Source organism: Eleginops maclovinus, chromosome 12, assembly GCF_036324505.1.
Source record: "Eleginops maclovinus isolate JMC-PN-2008 ecotype Puerto Natales chromosome 12, JC_Emac_rtc_rv5, whole genome shotgun sequence".
In the NCBI taxonomy this organism is placed as follows: domain Eukaryota; kingdom Metazoa; phylum Chordata; class Actinopteri; order Perciformes; family Eleginopidae; genus Eleginops; species Eleginops maclovinus.
The window spans coordinates 17,875,299-17,888,929 of NC_086360.1; the positions used below are offsets into that span (position 1 = coordinate 17,875,299).

Here is a 13,631-nt window from a genome sequence, read left to right on the forward strand (position 1 = left end):
TGAGAGCGTAGATGTCATGAGAAAAGCGACCGCACGACCACAGCTCAACGAACGACTCACCGTCCGACTTCAGCCCGCCTCCCTGCGCCCCAGTCTGGGATGCTTTTAGCGCAGAGACTCCTCCACTCAGGGCAGCCCGTGGACATCGACGCAGATCACCAACAATCTTTCCGTTGTTGTTGTTATTTTTAACCGAGGATCTCCCCCCCCGCATACTCCCCTACCCTATTATTTTTTAAGTGTTTATGTTTGTTTCTTCATGACTGTCCTGATTTGGGAAGCGAGCCTCAGCACCAGCTCCAGCAAATCCAACACCATGCGAGGTAAGACCATCACACTGCTCAAACACCGCCGCACTTTCCCCAGAGCGTCATCCGGCTAAACACACATGCATATCCACACGTTACACGGCAGGCTTTATCCCACCTTTGGCCTTGAAAGTTTACGGGAGTTTTCAGCTGCGAAGCTGATTTGTCGCTTTTTTACAGCCGAGCGGAGGAAACGTGTGGGGCTGAATATCTCAGCACCTTGCACGCCTTAAAGTTTATTTATTGGATCTCTCGTTCTCAGTGAGTTTGAGCGTGTGTCTGTGTGCGAGGAATAGCCTTTCAGTTTTGCAAATTCATGCGCAAATCCATGGAAATCTGTGGTTGCAAATTAAAAGTGGCGCATGATGTTTGATTAAAGCTTTAATCATTTGAGCTCCAAACCAACGGAATCTGCGGACAGGCTGCCACCAGATTAGATCAGAGGATGTGCAGAGAAAAACCCAACTTTATTTCGTTATATTCTGGGGATAAACTTTACTTTTCTAGCGCTCCACTAACACATTTCTGCACGGGACAGGGGATGTTGAAATTCAACGTCAATGTCGTCCTGAACGCGCGCGCGCGCGCACACACACACACACACACAGACACACACACGGGTTAATACCGCTCTTCCCACTTTCACTAACTCTTCCCTTGCAGTTAAATTCCCTTAACTCAGGAAGATGCGATGATTCGTTTCTCCTAAATCAATCAATTTACTTAATTGGTAGTTCAAGTCCCATTCGAATACTTAACCCTATTATTATCAGCTGATCTGTTTTTATTTACTGTTCCAATGTTGGGTAATTATGGCTGACGCAGAGTCGCAACACTCTTCATTTACAAGTCAATCTGTTTCTGACTGGAATAACCTCTTCATACTTTAGAGCAATTAAACTAATTAGGAGTGTTGTGACAGTAATAGGGAAATGAGGGACATCAATTGTTCTCATAAATGTAGCATACAATTTAAAAGCTCAGCACTATAATTTGAAGGGAAATATAATGTCAAACTCAAGTAAAGTTAGCATCTGCTTGAAATTAAAACACACATGCTTCTTTTACTGAATTTTTTCCCTGGGTTATGTTGGAGTCAGATGTTCTAAAGTGATAATATCTAAGGATAAAGGATTGGCCATCATTATTATTATCAAAATTATAAATGACTTCATTATAATGATAAACAAGATTGATTTAAAACTATTTAATGGGTTAAACTTGTTTTTTATTTAGTTTTTGCTTGAAATAAAGTCAGACATCTATCTATCTATCTATCTATCTATCTATCTATCTATCTATCTATCTATCTATCTATCTGTCTATACCGATGCTTTTTGTGTTTGAATGTCACTTAAAGCTTTCTGCTGCCTCAGCTTCAGGCCATCAAACCTCAGGCCAGACAAAACATGAGAAGGCCAAACACCCCCCACTCTCTCTCTTTCTCTCATCCCGTGAACTCCTCTGTCGTGCACCTTGTATTTTATCCACATTTTAATGGGCCTCGCGACCACTCTCGTGCAAGCGAGGCTTTGGGGGGTATACCGAAATCTCCTGCTTTCACTTTATAGCCGTGGTTGGCAATGGAGGCCCCTGAAGCGTCTCTCTCACCCCTCTTTCTACATGTCTCTCTCTCCCTCTCTCCCTCTCTCTCTCCATCTTCCTCTCTCCCTCTGCACGCCCCAAAGGGTTTTGTCAGATAGAATTAAATCAGTGTGGGCCGTGCGGCCCCCACTCTCAACCTGTGTGTGTGTGTGTGTGTGTGTGTGTGTGTGTGTGTGTGTGTGTGTGTGTGTGTGTGTGTGTGTGTGTGTGTGTGTGTGTGTGTGTGTGTGTGTGCGTGCGTGCGTGTGTGTGTGTGTGGAAACTGGCTGCCCTTACACAGAAATGCGCTCACATCCACAAGGTTATAAAAAATAGAGGCCCCTCATGAGCCGTGATAATTATCATTTAACAATAGCCACAACTCCTGAAGCCCTGACCAAAGATGATGTCACCCCAACGCCTGACGGGGGAAAAGCAAGAGAGAAATAACAGATAAATATCATCAGGGCCTTTTGTCATCTCACAAAATGAAGTATTGTGGGGTTTGTTCAATATGGCTCAATGTTGTGGAGGTTTTTCTAAATAGGATAATTATTTGTATTTTCAATGGCAAAATGATGCTGTGCTGTGAACTGTGTTCAGTTAAAACCTAACAAAGAAGTTGATGAAGTGATATCAGTAACACTGCCATTATATCTGAGTGGAAAAAAGTTTTGGTTCTATATTCAAGCTGTAGCCCTATATAAACAACCCTGAACAAAATTATGTTTTAATCTATTTAGATTTCGATTGATGTTTTCTGTTTATATTTGCATTTAAATGTTAGACTCGCCATATTTTTAGCAGTACATTTGCCACAAAATCATCAACTTTCTCTAACCTAATGTTTCATTCAGTTATAATCGATGAAAGCACAATGCTTCTACTGAAACAACCAAATGCATTTACAAACTTGGATACATATTACGCTCTATAAGAATTTGCACAACCCTACAAACATAAATTGACATTGTAGACGCGTCATCTGCATGTCAATTGCTTCCTAGTTTCGCAGTGCTCCTTATTCGTCCCTGTTAGCCTGGGTCTGTGTGTTCTTTGTAATACTGGTATAAGCCTAAGCGCTCCTACAGCATATAGATGCAGCGGGTCAGCCAGGTCAAAGAGTTCAGCGATGGAGGGAGCAACAGGGGAGGAGGGGTCAACAGTGCCATTTGATCTCCTGTGTTAGCGATATGTGTCAATCACACATTTCCATGCTCCTTCACCATGTGAAAAGATAGGATGACGGAAAGTGTGAGAGAGCAGAAAAACAGTAAGGTGATGACAGTCTCAAAAGAAACATATTAAAGTCTACAGCAAAGGAAACCTCCATTTACATCTTTTATAGGACCTAGCAAAATGGCACGATCTCTAACAAAAATGCAGAAAGCACTAAAAATATTCACACACCCACACACACACACACACACACATACACACAGCTGCAATACTACGCATGACGGCCTCATGCCAATAGAATTAGTCCCATCCTGCTTTGCTTTAGAGGCTTGCGTGAGCATTGATTTTTGTCCGATACTAAAGCATCCCAGGATCAATGCTTGGTCAAAGCCAACGGAAGCAGTCTGTTAAGTTAAATCTATGTCAAACTAAAAATCTGTAGCTTTGAGATTCAGCACAAATTATTAGGTTATTCCATCATTTGTTTTCAGTATTTTTTTTAGTTGTAACGTTTACTTGGTTTATTAATATCTATGAATTGTGTCAATGTGTTTATATGATATAGTTATCAGTTTACTTTATCCCCTTTATTCAGCATTTACAAGCATTTAATAAGTGGTTTGTAACCATATAATAAGGTTGTTAGCAGACATAAGTGATTATTATTGTAATTGTTATCAACTTCCATAAGTGGAGGTTATATTTAAACTCATTGTGAATGACAACATAGCAAAAATAAATTTGTAGTAGTATAAAATCACTTTTCTATTGTTGCTTTGAAATCACTTATTATGCACCATAGTGGGCACCTGTCCGGAGTAAATCTGAGGCTGGTGGTGTCCTCATGAAACTGTGCGGTCTGTTGTCGAGCCTGTTGTTGTTGATTGTGTTGTTGATTGTGTTGTTGATTGTGTTGTTGATTGTGTTGTTGATTGTGTTGTTGATTGTACGTTAGTGCTGACTAATGGCCCAGCGTTACATAAGAAGAGAGGAGAGATTACCCCAAGCCCATGCAGGCCACACTGTTAATCCCTCCACACAGCCCCACTGACTGACTGACGTACCGCCACAGTGCTGTTGCAAAACACACACACACACACACACACACACACACACACACACACACACACACACACACACACACACACACACACACACACACACAATTACATTCAGGACCAACTGTCTTCAGATACACAGTTTCCTCCTTACCTAGCCTGTCTGCATGACTGTTTTATTCCATGCAATCCTCCAAAAGCATCTCCCCTTGGCGTGTGCGTGTGTGTGTGTGTGTGTGTGTGTGTGTGTGTGTGTGTGTGTGTGTGTGTGTGTGTGTGTGTGTGTGTGTGTGTGTGTGTGTGTGTGTGTGTGTGGCCTGCATGGCACTCCTGTAGTCCCACTGAGCCGCTATCATAGCCCGTGTTTGTTTAGCATGTGCTCAGCGTGCGCTCCATGTTGGTTTTATCCCTCTGTGTCTGTCTGGAGGAGTTTAAGCGAACTGTTTTTCTCCTCAGTCAATTCTTTCTCCCTTTATCCCTCTTTTTTAAAATCTTTATACACACAAAGCGTGGGCTACGCGGCACGCTTCGGTGTGTGTCTCCACTTTATCTTAGCCAGGAGGGATTTCAGCCTGAACCACTGCTAAACTCTAAATCTGCCTTGAAGTCATACAGTCCTCTGACAGCTCCTTCTGTTTTGTCAGTTTTACTCATCCATGAAGCCAAGCGCGTCTCAATGGAGACACAGTTAATATTCAATATTCACAGTTTCCTTCGATTTGCATTGAAGTAATAACTGGGGGAAAGAGGGTGGTGGCGCTTGTTAAGAGCAGAAATGTATGAACAGATAGACCATATATTTTATTAGATAGGTGTCTTTAGTAGAAAAAAAAGGATCCTTTTGAGAAAAATGTAGAAGGAATTTCATTTTCATGTCCTGCAATACATGTTTCATGTAGAGTGCAATGTTTGATAGTCCAAAGTCAGAGACCATGTTCACCTGCACTTCTAAACTCAAGCTGCAAAACCCATGTATAAAATCTACTGCTGGATTAATGCCGAAGTACAGAATTAAAATCATATCTGAAGCCAAAAGATTATAATGGGAAAAGGTTTCTGTCTCTTTGTGAATGAGACTATTTCTTTCTATGGACTTTTTACTTCATTTACTTTAAAAAGATTGTGAATTATTTAAGAATCTATGAAGTAAAAAAAAGAGTATTTAAATGCATGAGATAAAGAGAAAGTAGAGAAGGGAGAATGTGAGTAAATGAGTGAATGAGATAAGAAAAAAGAGAGCCAGTAAGAAGAGAGATTCAGGAGTTATATAATCGTGTGTGTGAGTGTGTGTGTGTGTGTGTGTGTGTGCTTGAGCAAGTGTGTTCGAAGTAAGGGATAACAGGCTAGAGGGTGGATAAAACAGTAGATTGTGTTTACTTCATGCACACACACACACACACACACACACACGATAGACTATCCCGTCCTCAAATTACACTTGGACATAGCTGCCCTTAGCAATGAATAACGGCAGTGCTGTCCAAAGTCCACACTCGCAAACCACCTATTAGAGTTTAGCTAACACTCAAAGCAGATTAGTCCATATACTGCAGGTTTGTGTGGGGCTAGCATTCCAATCTGTACTTTACACAGGTACTTATACATCAAATGCTCCTTTGTAGCTTAAATAACCCTGTATGTGTGAGGCTAAAAGAACATTTAAAAAAAGCTTGTTTTTCTTTAAGAACAGATTAAAATGGATCACTCGTTAATACTATTTTGTTATTACTGTGTTTACTTTTGCAGAGTTTTTCTCACATTTCACTAAATGCCTATACTGTGTGAAGGTGTGCAGTGTTGGCAGGTGCATAGTACGCACTCGCACCAATAAGCCTATAATATGACTAAGCCTAGTGCGGCATCTTTTCTTAATGACGAAGATTAACCTGTTTTAGTGCTTGTAATCTCATTGAAGAGACTCTTATTAGGTCTGTCTTTCTTTCTCTCCACATCCCTCCCTCTCTCTTTTTCTCTCACCGTGTCCAAATCCTGGGATACCTCTTTTAACCTGTGTGTGTGTGTGTGTGTGTGTGTGTGTGTGTGTGTGTGTGTGTGTGTGTGTGTGTGTGTGTGTGTGTGTGTGTGTGTGTGTGTGTGTGTGTGTGTGTGTGTGTGTGTGTGTGTGTGTGTGTGTGTGTGTGTCCTTAGCGGTGGCTGTTAATGTGAGGTCTCATGTCATTCACAAAGAGAATGCAATTACAAAACCAAGACTTCTGATGCCTCTGCTCTCCCAACTCAAATTTAATGTGCATAACGCATTCTGTTAAATCATTCCACTAGAGAGAAAGGGGGGAGGGAGAGAGAGAGAGACAGAGAGAGAAAGAGAGACAGAGGGATGGCAGGTGAAGAGCAGAGCAGGCCGGGCCAAGCCGAGCCGAGCCGAGCTGCGTGATAGTCTTTGTGATCAATTTGCCTCTGTGAGAGATGCCCCTGGGGCCACTTTGAGGAGAACCTTGTTAGGCTGAGTTAAATTGTTGCCCGAGGCGAGCTATTAGCAGCCATCCCTGGGAGAGGACACACACATTGACTCACACACATGCGTGCTCACACAATCGCTCAAATAGACGCACTGAAACACACATGCATCAACTCAAATGGTAACTTATTCATATGATCAAATTCAATCAAGGATTCACTCAGAGGAATAGATAAAACTACAACTAGTGGGGCAAGAGTCTTCACTTAAATAGTACTAATACCACTGTGTAAAAAAACGTGATCAAAAGTGTTCTTTGACCGCATTACACAGTTTTAAATAGGGTTGCATGCTTTTCAAAATAGTGAAAGGAGAAAGTAGTTTTTTAGTTGGAACCTACAAAGAAAACAAGCAAAAAGAAACGGTAAGTATAAAAAATATAATAACAATGTCCAGAGCATATCAAAAGTAAAATACTCATTACTCCTCTTTTAAGGGATGTATAATATTATATGTATCATATATAAGACAATTATTATTGATGCATTGAAACGTAGAGACTTTTGGTCAAGTTGGAGCAAATTTTTACTTCTTTATTTACTTTGGGGTAGATTAGTCCATAACAATTCACCAGATTTTGGTAAAATCTAAATTATCTAAGTAGCTACAAATACATTTGATCCCCTGTGTAGTGGGGTAAAAGAATTAAGAAACAGAAAATGAAATTTAAGTACAGTACTTTAGAAACTTACTTACTTTTTACCACTGCCTACAACTTCCCTTTTGCTGCATGTGCACACAAGTCAATACATGAATAAATAAATGAAAACAACATCCAATAAAAAAAATGGTTGTTGATGCATTCTCACACACACACACACACACACACACACACACACACACACACACACACACACACACACACACACACACACACACACACACACACACACACACACACACACACACACACACACACACACACAGTTTCCATCCTACACTCAGTGGATTCATTATAGTCTATTCTCTAAGTGCTGCTCTCTATATTAGAGCTTTAAAGTCCATTTAACTCTCACTCATGTTGATCTTCCTGGTTTATTTGACTGACCACCCACTTTAGAGGATGCGACACCCAGGGCACATTTCTCACCTTATGTAAGAACTGAAAGCAATTTTCTGTCTCTGCGATGGCCCTCTCTTTCCCTCTACACTGTTATAGCCACCTTTCCTCTCCCTTCCCCCTCAAAGAAACAAACACACACACACACACACACTGTCATCTACAATTAGGCTCAAGAGAAACACCATGGAAGGAGGAGCGTGAGGTTACGTGGAGGGTGAAGACATGGCCAATGCAACAAAATGTTATTTTCTCACATCAGAAATAAAAAAGGATATCAGTCAATGTGTGTTAGAACATATTCTACTGTGCATCCCAACAAATTATAAACACCACGATTGATAAACTCTGTGCTTTAACAGCTCAGTGTGCACACGTCTGTAATCGTGAGGTTGTGAGAGAGGAGTAATATAAGAGAGCTTACAGAACTCTTTTTGTTTCAATACACGTACGCGCCTCAGTGTGTGTGCATTCTCATGGCTGATTTCAGGACGGTAATGACCAGATGCAGACCTCTCACACTTGGACTCATTTCTTCACTCTAATGCGCTCGTTCAGTCCTTAAGGAAAGGTCAAAGGCCGTCAGGGTCCTACAGGTCACCCAGGGGGTTGTAGAGTAAGCGTACGCCCGCATGTATGTGTGTGTTTACAGTGACCATGAGAGGCAGATCTGAAAAGGCAGATGGGCAGACTGTTTGTGTGTATGTGTGTGTGTGTATATGTGTACAGGGGTTGGGTTTACCCTGTGGATTTTTTCCCACGCCTCCATCTCCTCTTATCCATCTGAGGACACATGCTGCCCTGGGTGGGAGGTGTGTGTGTGTGTGTGTGTGTGTGTGTGTGTGTGTGTGTGTGTGTGTGTGTGTGTGTGTGTGTGTGTGTGTGTGTGTGTGGTTGGGGGATGGGGGACAAGCATAAAAATCATACTGTAAAGTCTGCTTTTTCAAAAGCAGTTTTCAGTAATGCGTGCTGTCAAGCTGTGTGTGTGTGTGTGTGTGTGTGTGTGTGTGTGCCTGTGCCTGTGCATGTGCATTTGCATGTGCATGTGAATCGATGCACTGGATGAGAGCCAGTGGCCCCCTTCTGTTCCCTCTCCGTGGCGTCCAATCACGCCGCTGCACAATATTCTATGAGCAAACCGCAGCTGATCCCAGACCTGCTATCTGAGCAATTACCCAGAGTGCTTTGGGGCCGCATGGCAAGCTGGACAGACTCATGCCCTCTGACATACAGCAAAGGGGGGAGGGCGAGAGAGACTGTTTCTCTGACTGTTTTGTACATATGTGTGTGTGCGTTGGCAAAGTGCACAAGGGGGGTCGATGATGATGGACTGATGGGAATAGCGAGGTTGGGGGTGGAAGCATGTATGCTCATGCAGCAACAGTGTGACTGTCTTTATTACAGAGTGGACAAAGACATGCTTTGCGGCGAGGGATGGGGATGGGGGAGGTGGGCCCACTGCTTGGCATTATGATTATTAATATAACACACATAGAAGAGCAGACTGTACAAACAAAAGCAGAATCATTACTGGACTGTTTCCTCCTATATGAACGGGGACAGGTCGTGGTAGTATTTCAGCGATATGGTTCCAAATGTTAAGGGGTTGATAATCGCTAGATTTGAGTTCACTGTTTCTTATACAAGACAAAACTAATGGTTATTTCCATTACCAATTAATCTACAAATTGCTTTCATGTCATCGACAATTGACTTTTTGTGTGTTAGTCTTAAGGTTTCAGAAAAAAATATCTCATTCTTTTATAAATAATGGCAGTAGTGTTGTTAAATTGCATGTCGCCATAGCTGTAGTGGCCACCAAGGCTCTGAAACAGACAAGTGTGGCTAAAACTCGATGCTGGTGTCACAACAAGAAGTAAAGAGGACAGCTCAGTATGAAAGATAATAAAAGTGATCAAAATGCACTTTATTTTATATATTTTTGAGAGCAGAGAGACCATCACTATTCAATATATTTTTTCATGTTTCAGACAGTAAAAACAGACAGGAAAGAGAGAAAGTGTGACAGCACATAGTGTAAGTCCGTTTGAAACCATATGCAGTGGCATTGTCTCATTGATTTTAATGGGACAGTATGATGTGGAAACATGACAGGAGACACAGGGGAGATGTGTGTGTGTTAATCCACTCACGCTAACAGAAGTTTGCTCAGTGTTATTCATCATCTGCAATGGAAAACAACGCTTGTTCCACTCTAAGTTCTATGAACCAAGGAAGACGAGTTACGCTGAGAGATGGAAATAGATCATGAAATACTGAAACTGAAATGATTTCCCAGTCACACAGCCACTTACAGTTAGGAGGAACACAGAAAAAAGTGGAATTGATGGTGAACAGTGATAGCGTAATACACAGTATATAGACATCTAACACCAGCGCTGGAGTCGTTCAGATTTAACAAGGAGTGGTGGGGGGTAAAGTGCTCATATCCTTCATTTTCCCAGTTAGCTGGCAAGAAGCTATGCATATATTTAATAAAGTGGAGACACTACCCACATTCATCCCCACCCCTGGGACTGCAGTGGGAGTTGGGTTTGCAGTTCTTAAGTGCCTCACATTGGCAAAAGTTACAGTAGAAAGTGGTTTCAACTGTTCCATAAACTGCCATGCTACAGCATCAACCTCCAGTGAATAACTGCGGGTTATGCTGCATGATATTGTGTGTGAGTTGCAGTGGGTATGTTTCTGTTGTAGACCCACCCTCAGGCTGAATGAATGAAACATCCACAGTCTGCCCTTCTTCAAACACACACACACAAGCAAAAAATGTATAGCAGCACCTAGTGGCATGAATTCCCTAGACATGTAGAGATGCCCTTTAACATGGATATGTGTGCGTAACCCTTAACGGTACTGTGAGAGTTACTTGTGTTTTAGATGAAGTATCGTTAACATATTGGTGCTAGGCTGCTGCCTTTTTTTCTGCCGTGCAATCTAGATAATTAGGACTCTATTTAGAGAGAGAGGGCCAGCCCAGGAAATACACAGGAGATCCTCACTTCATTAAAAATCAATTATCATAACACACGTGCCAGCGCAATACAGCCCTCATGGCCACAATCAGCCACACACGTGTGCAAATTCTCACTGTAGTGTGATACACACCACAACAACTATCTTTTTGAAATTCCTCCCTAGCTGGTTCTCTCCTTCTTTTTTCCCCACAAGAGATTGTGCGGGCCTGATCCTCCACTTAGCTGAGGAATCGCCAGCGTTGCAGTCCCGCTCTTACATAATAACCTCAGGATAACACAGACACGCGCTCCCAATGGCTGAGGACGCTGTCAGTCATTAAGCTCGGCCTGGGTCAACTCAGAATGGAAAGAAGACCCACCCACTTTAGTGAAAGACATGTAGCTAAGAAAAACCGTAACGAGTGGCTTTATTCCCCACAAATGTTTTGTCTAGAAATGGATGCCTTTCTAGAGGGGTTAGGAGAGCTGCATTGTTCTCTTGAGTTCCAAGAATTTACTTTAACTACAGCTTCGAAGAGGTAACTTTCCTTCTGTGATGTACAAAAAAATATCCCAAAAAAACATTATCATACATCCTAAGTTTTCAAACAATAACGACACGGCGTCCTTGAAAAACCCAACGGATAAAACATCTTAATTCTTCCATAATCCATCATTGCATATGAAGTGTAACCAGGCGGCAAACATGTATTGTTGACGGGATGAGGAAGTGGGAGTCCTTTCCTTTAGTAAACAATTCACAAAGCCTCCGCTGCTGGGAGAGGGCGACCGCACGAACAGAGATGATGATACACCAAGTTGGCTGCACACACCGATGACATCACTTCCTTTAAGACTGTGACAGCTTAGCACATCATCGCCGTGACAGCCAGACGACTGCAGCGAGTGGGTGGTCACCCTGGCAACAGCAATGCTGTCATGACCGTCTCCTTATATCCTACCTGACAGACCCCGCTGGCAATGAGCACAACATACACTCAACAATGCACACACCCACACACACAAACACATATGCAAACACTTTGTCGAACACACGTAGACACATGCGCATACTTTATCTTCCCCTCTGTCTTTTTTACAAGTGAAACGCTCACTCAAACCCTCTCTGAAACACGTACTAAAAAACAATGCTCTTGCCCACACACCCATGCTCCTCTGGGCATAATTTATATGATACAAAGAGGAGTACATTCTCCAATGGGGTAAAAAACAAATACAGTGGAGGTATAATGTAATCACTGGAGACAAACAGTATACACACTTCTCTAAGGTGGAAATGTAAAGAGCTTTTTTTTTTTTAAGAAATCAACAAAAATAATAAGTATGTATATCCACATAGCAGCAGCAGTAAGGTGTGGGCTGAACACATTAAGCTTGTCTAAATCCTTAGAGAGGCCTCTGTCCAAAAGTATGTGATTCAACCGCAAAGAGTTCAGTTATAAAGTACGTCAGAAGGAAGGTGAAAAGAAGCCAGCTGATGCATCGCTATCTGTTTATTGCTCATATGGTCTGTTGATAACAGCCAAGTCCTGGGTGCAACTGGCCTGTTTTACAGACTATAAATAGTGCGTTTCAGGCCCCGATCATTGACAGCTCTGTGTATGTGTAGTCTGTGTGTCGTCCCAGTCCAGTGCTCCGCTCTGCTCTGACCCAGTTTGGAGCCAGTTGGCCGAGATTGGTGGAAATGGGTCACGTCTTGAGCCGCACCAGAACTCACTGCATGAGTTACGCTGCTTTAAGCACACGGTCAGAGTTCACTGATTCCCAGACATTCTGTTCCGAAGGGAAACAATGATCTATTGTTAAGGTACATTGTGTGAATTAAGTTTCACAAGAGACAAATAAATGGCCTACCCACTTCTGAATTGCAACTATAAAGATAACTTTAACAAAGAATGATACAAAAGACATGAAAGTCAGTTCATAGTCCAGAGTCAGGTCGGATTAGGGGTCAGTGTAAGACCATGTAATGTTTCCCAAAGGCCACTAGGGCATAGATAATCAAGTTAATTAATGAATGAAAGGACAAACTCATTCATTATTGCATTTTTTATATCCCTTTAAAATCTTAAAATACCTTCCCTTTCTTAACACGTGTTATCCAATATTTTCACTGCCAACTAAATATAAAGTACTAATCAACTATCATATGAATCAGCTGGCATTTGGTTAACAGTTATTTAGTGTGTGAGTATTAACGGAGAGATTTAATAATACTTACGATTGTGAATTATTCAAGGCTGAGATGTAGATATATAGTGTATGGACAACAGTGACTCGTCTTGCTCAGTCGCTTACACTGTTTCCATTGATCCTCATTTGGGATTATCCAATTATATATACCATACAGTCATTTCTCCCCAGACTGTACACCTGTGCAGTACACACACACACACACACACACACACACACACACACACACACACACACACACACACAGACTCAAGACAAAATCAGACAGGCACGCAAACTCGAAATACACTAGAAAGACCAACTCCACCTTGCAATTATTGTATTGTTCTTAAGGGGAACCATTCAGGCACAATTATAAATATAATACTGCAAAATGTGTATTTCCTGTTCCGCTTAGAACATTCATAGAACTTGGAGAATTTCCTTCAGGTGGGACCACGCAAGGAGATTACATGTCAATGGCTATTTTAGCTATGGCTAAGCCCGTGGTCATCAGAGGAGGGAACAAGCTTGTCGGAAAATAATTTAGGATTAGATTGGCTGTCTAATCTCTTTATGGGTGTGCTACTGCTACATCCATCTCATATCTGTTAAGGAACTGCGGCTCTCTCTCTACATTTGTCATGGATAATAAGTGCAAAGGCACTAGTGATAGATGTATATGCGTGTTACGTTGAAATACTTCTGTTGTTCATAGTCTGTGCCTTTGGTTGTGACTGTATATGGAGCTGCCAATACACAGTGAGTACAATCTTGCCACAGATAGAGACGTAAATT

At 41.9% G+C, this 13,631-nt stretch overlaps 1 protein-coding gene across 2 annotated transcripts in view; it reads left to right on the forward strand.

Annotated features, from left to right (window-relative positions):
- rorb (RAR-related orphan receptor B) overlaps positions 1-13,631 on the forward strand; it is a 22,004-nt gene continuing 8,373 nt past the window's right edge. The window contains exon 1 of one of the 2 annotated variants that reach the window (XM_063897244.1): positions 1-323. In XM_063897244.1, the coding sequence (XP_063753314.1) occupies positions 260-323 (64 nt within the window). In that variant the 5' untranslated portion in view covers positions 1-259. Of the gene's footprint in view, positions 324-13,405; positions 13,596-13,631 lie in introns of those variants that run through there. The other variant, XM_063897245.1, reaches the window with a different exon arrangement.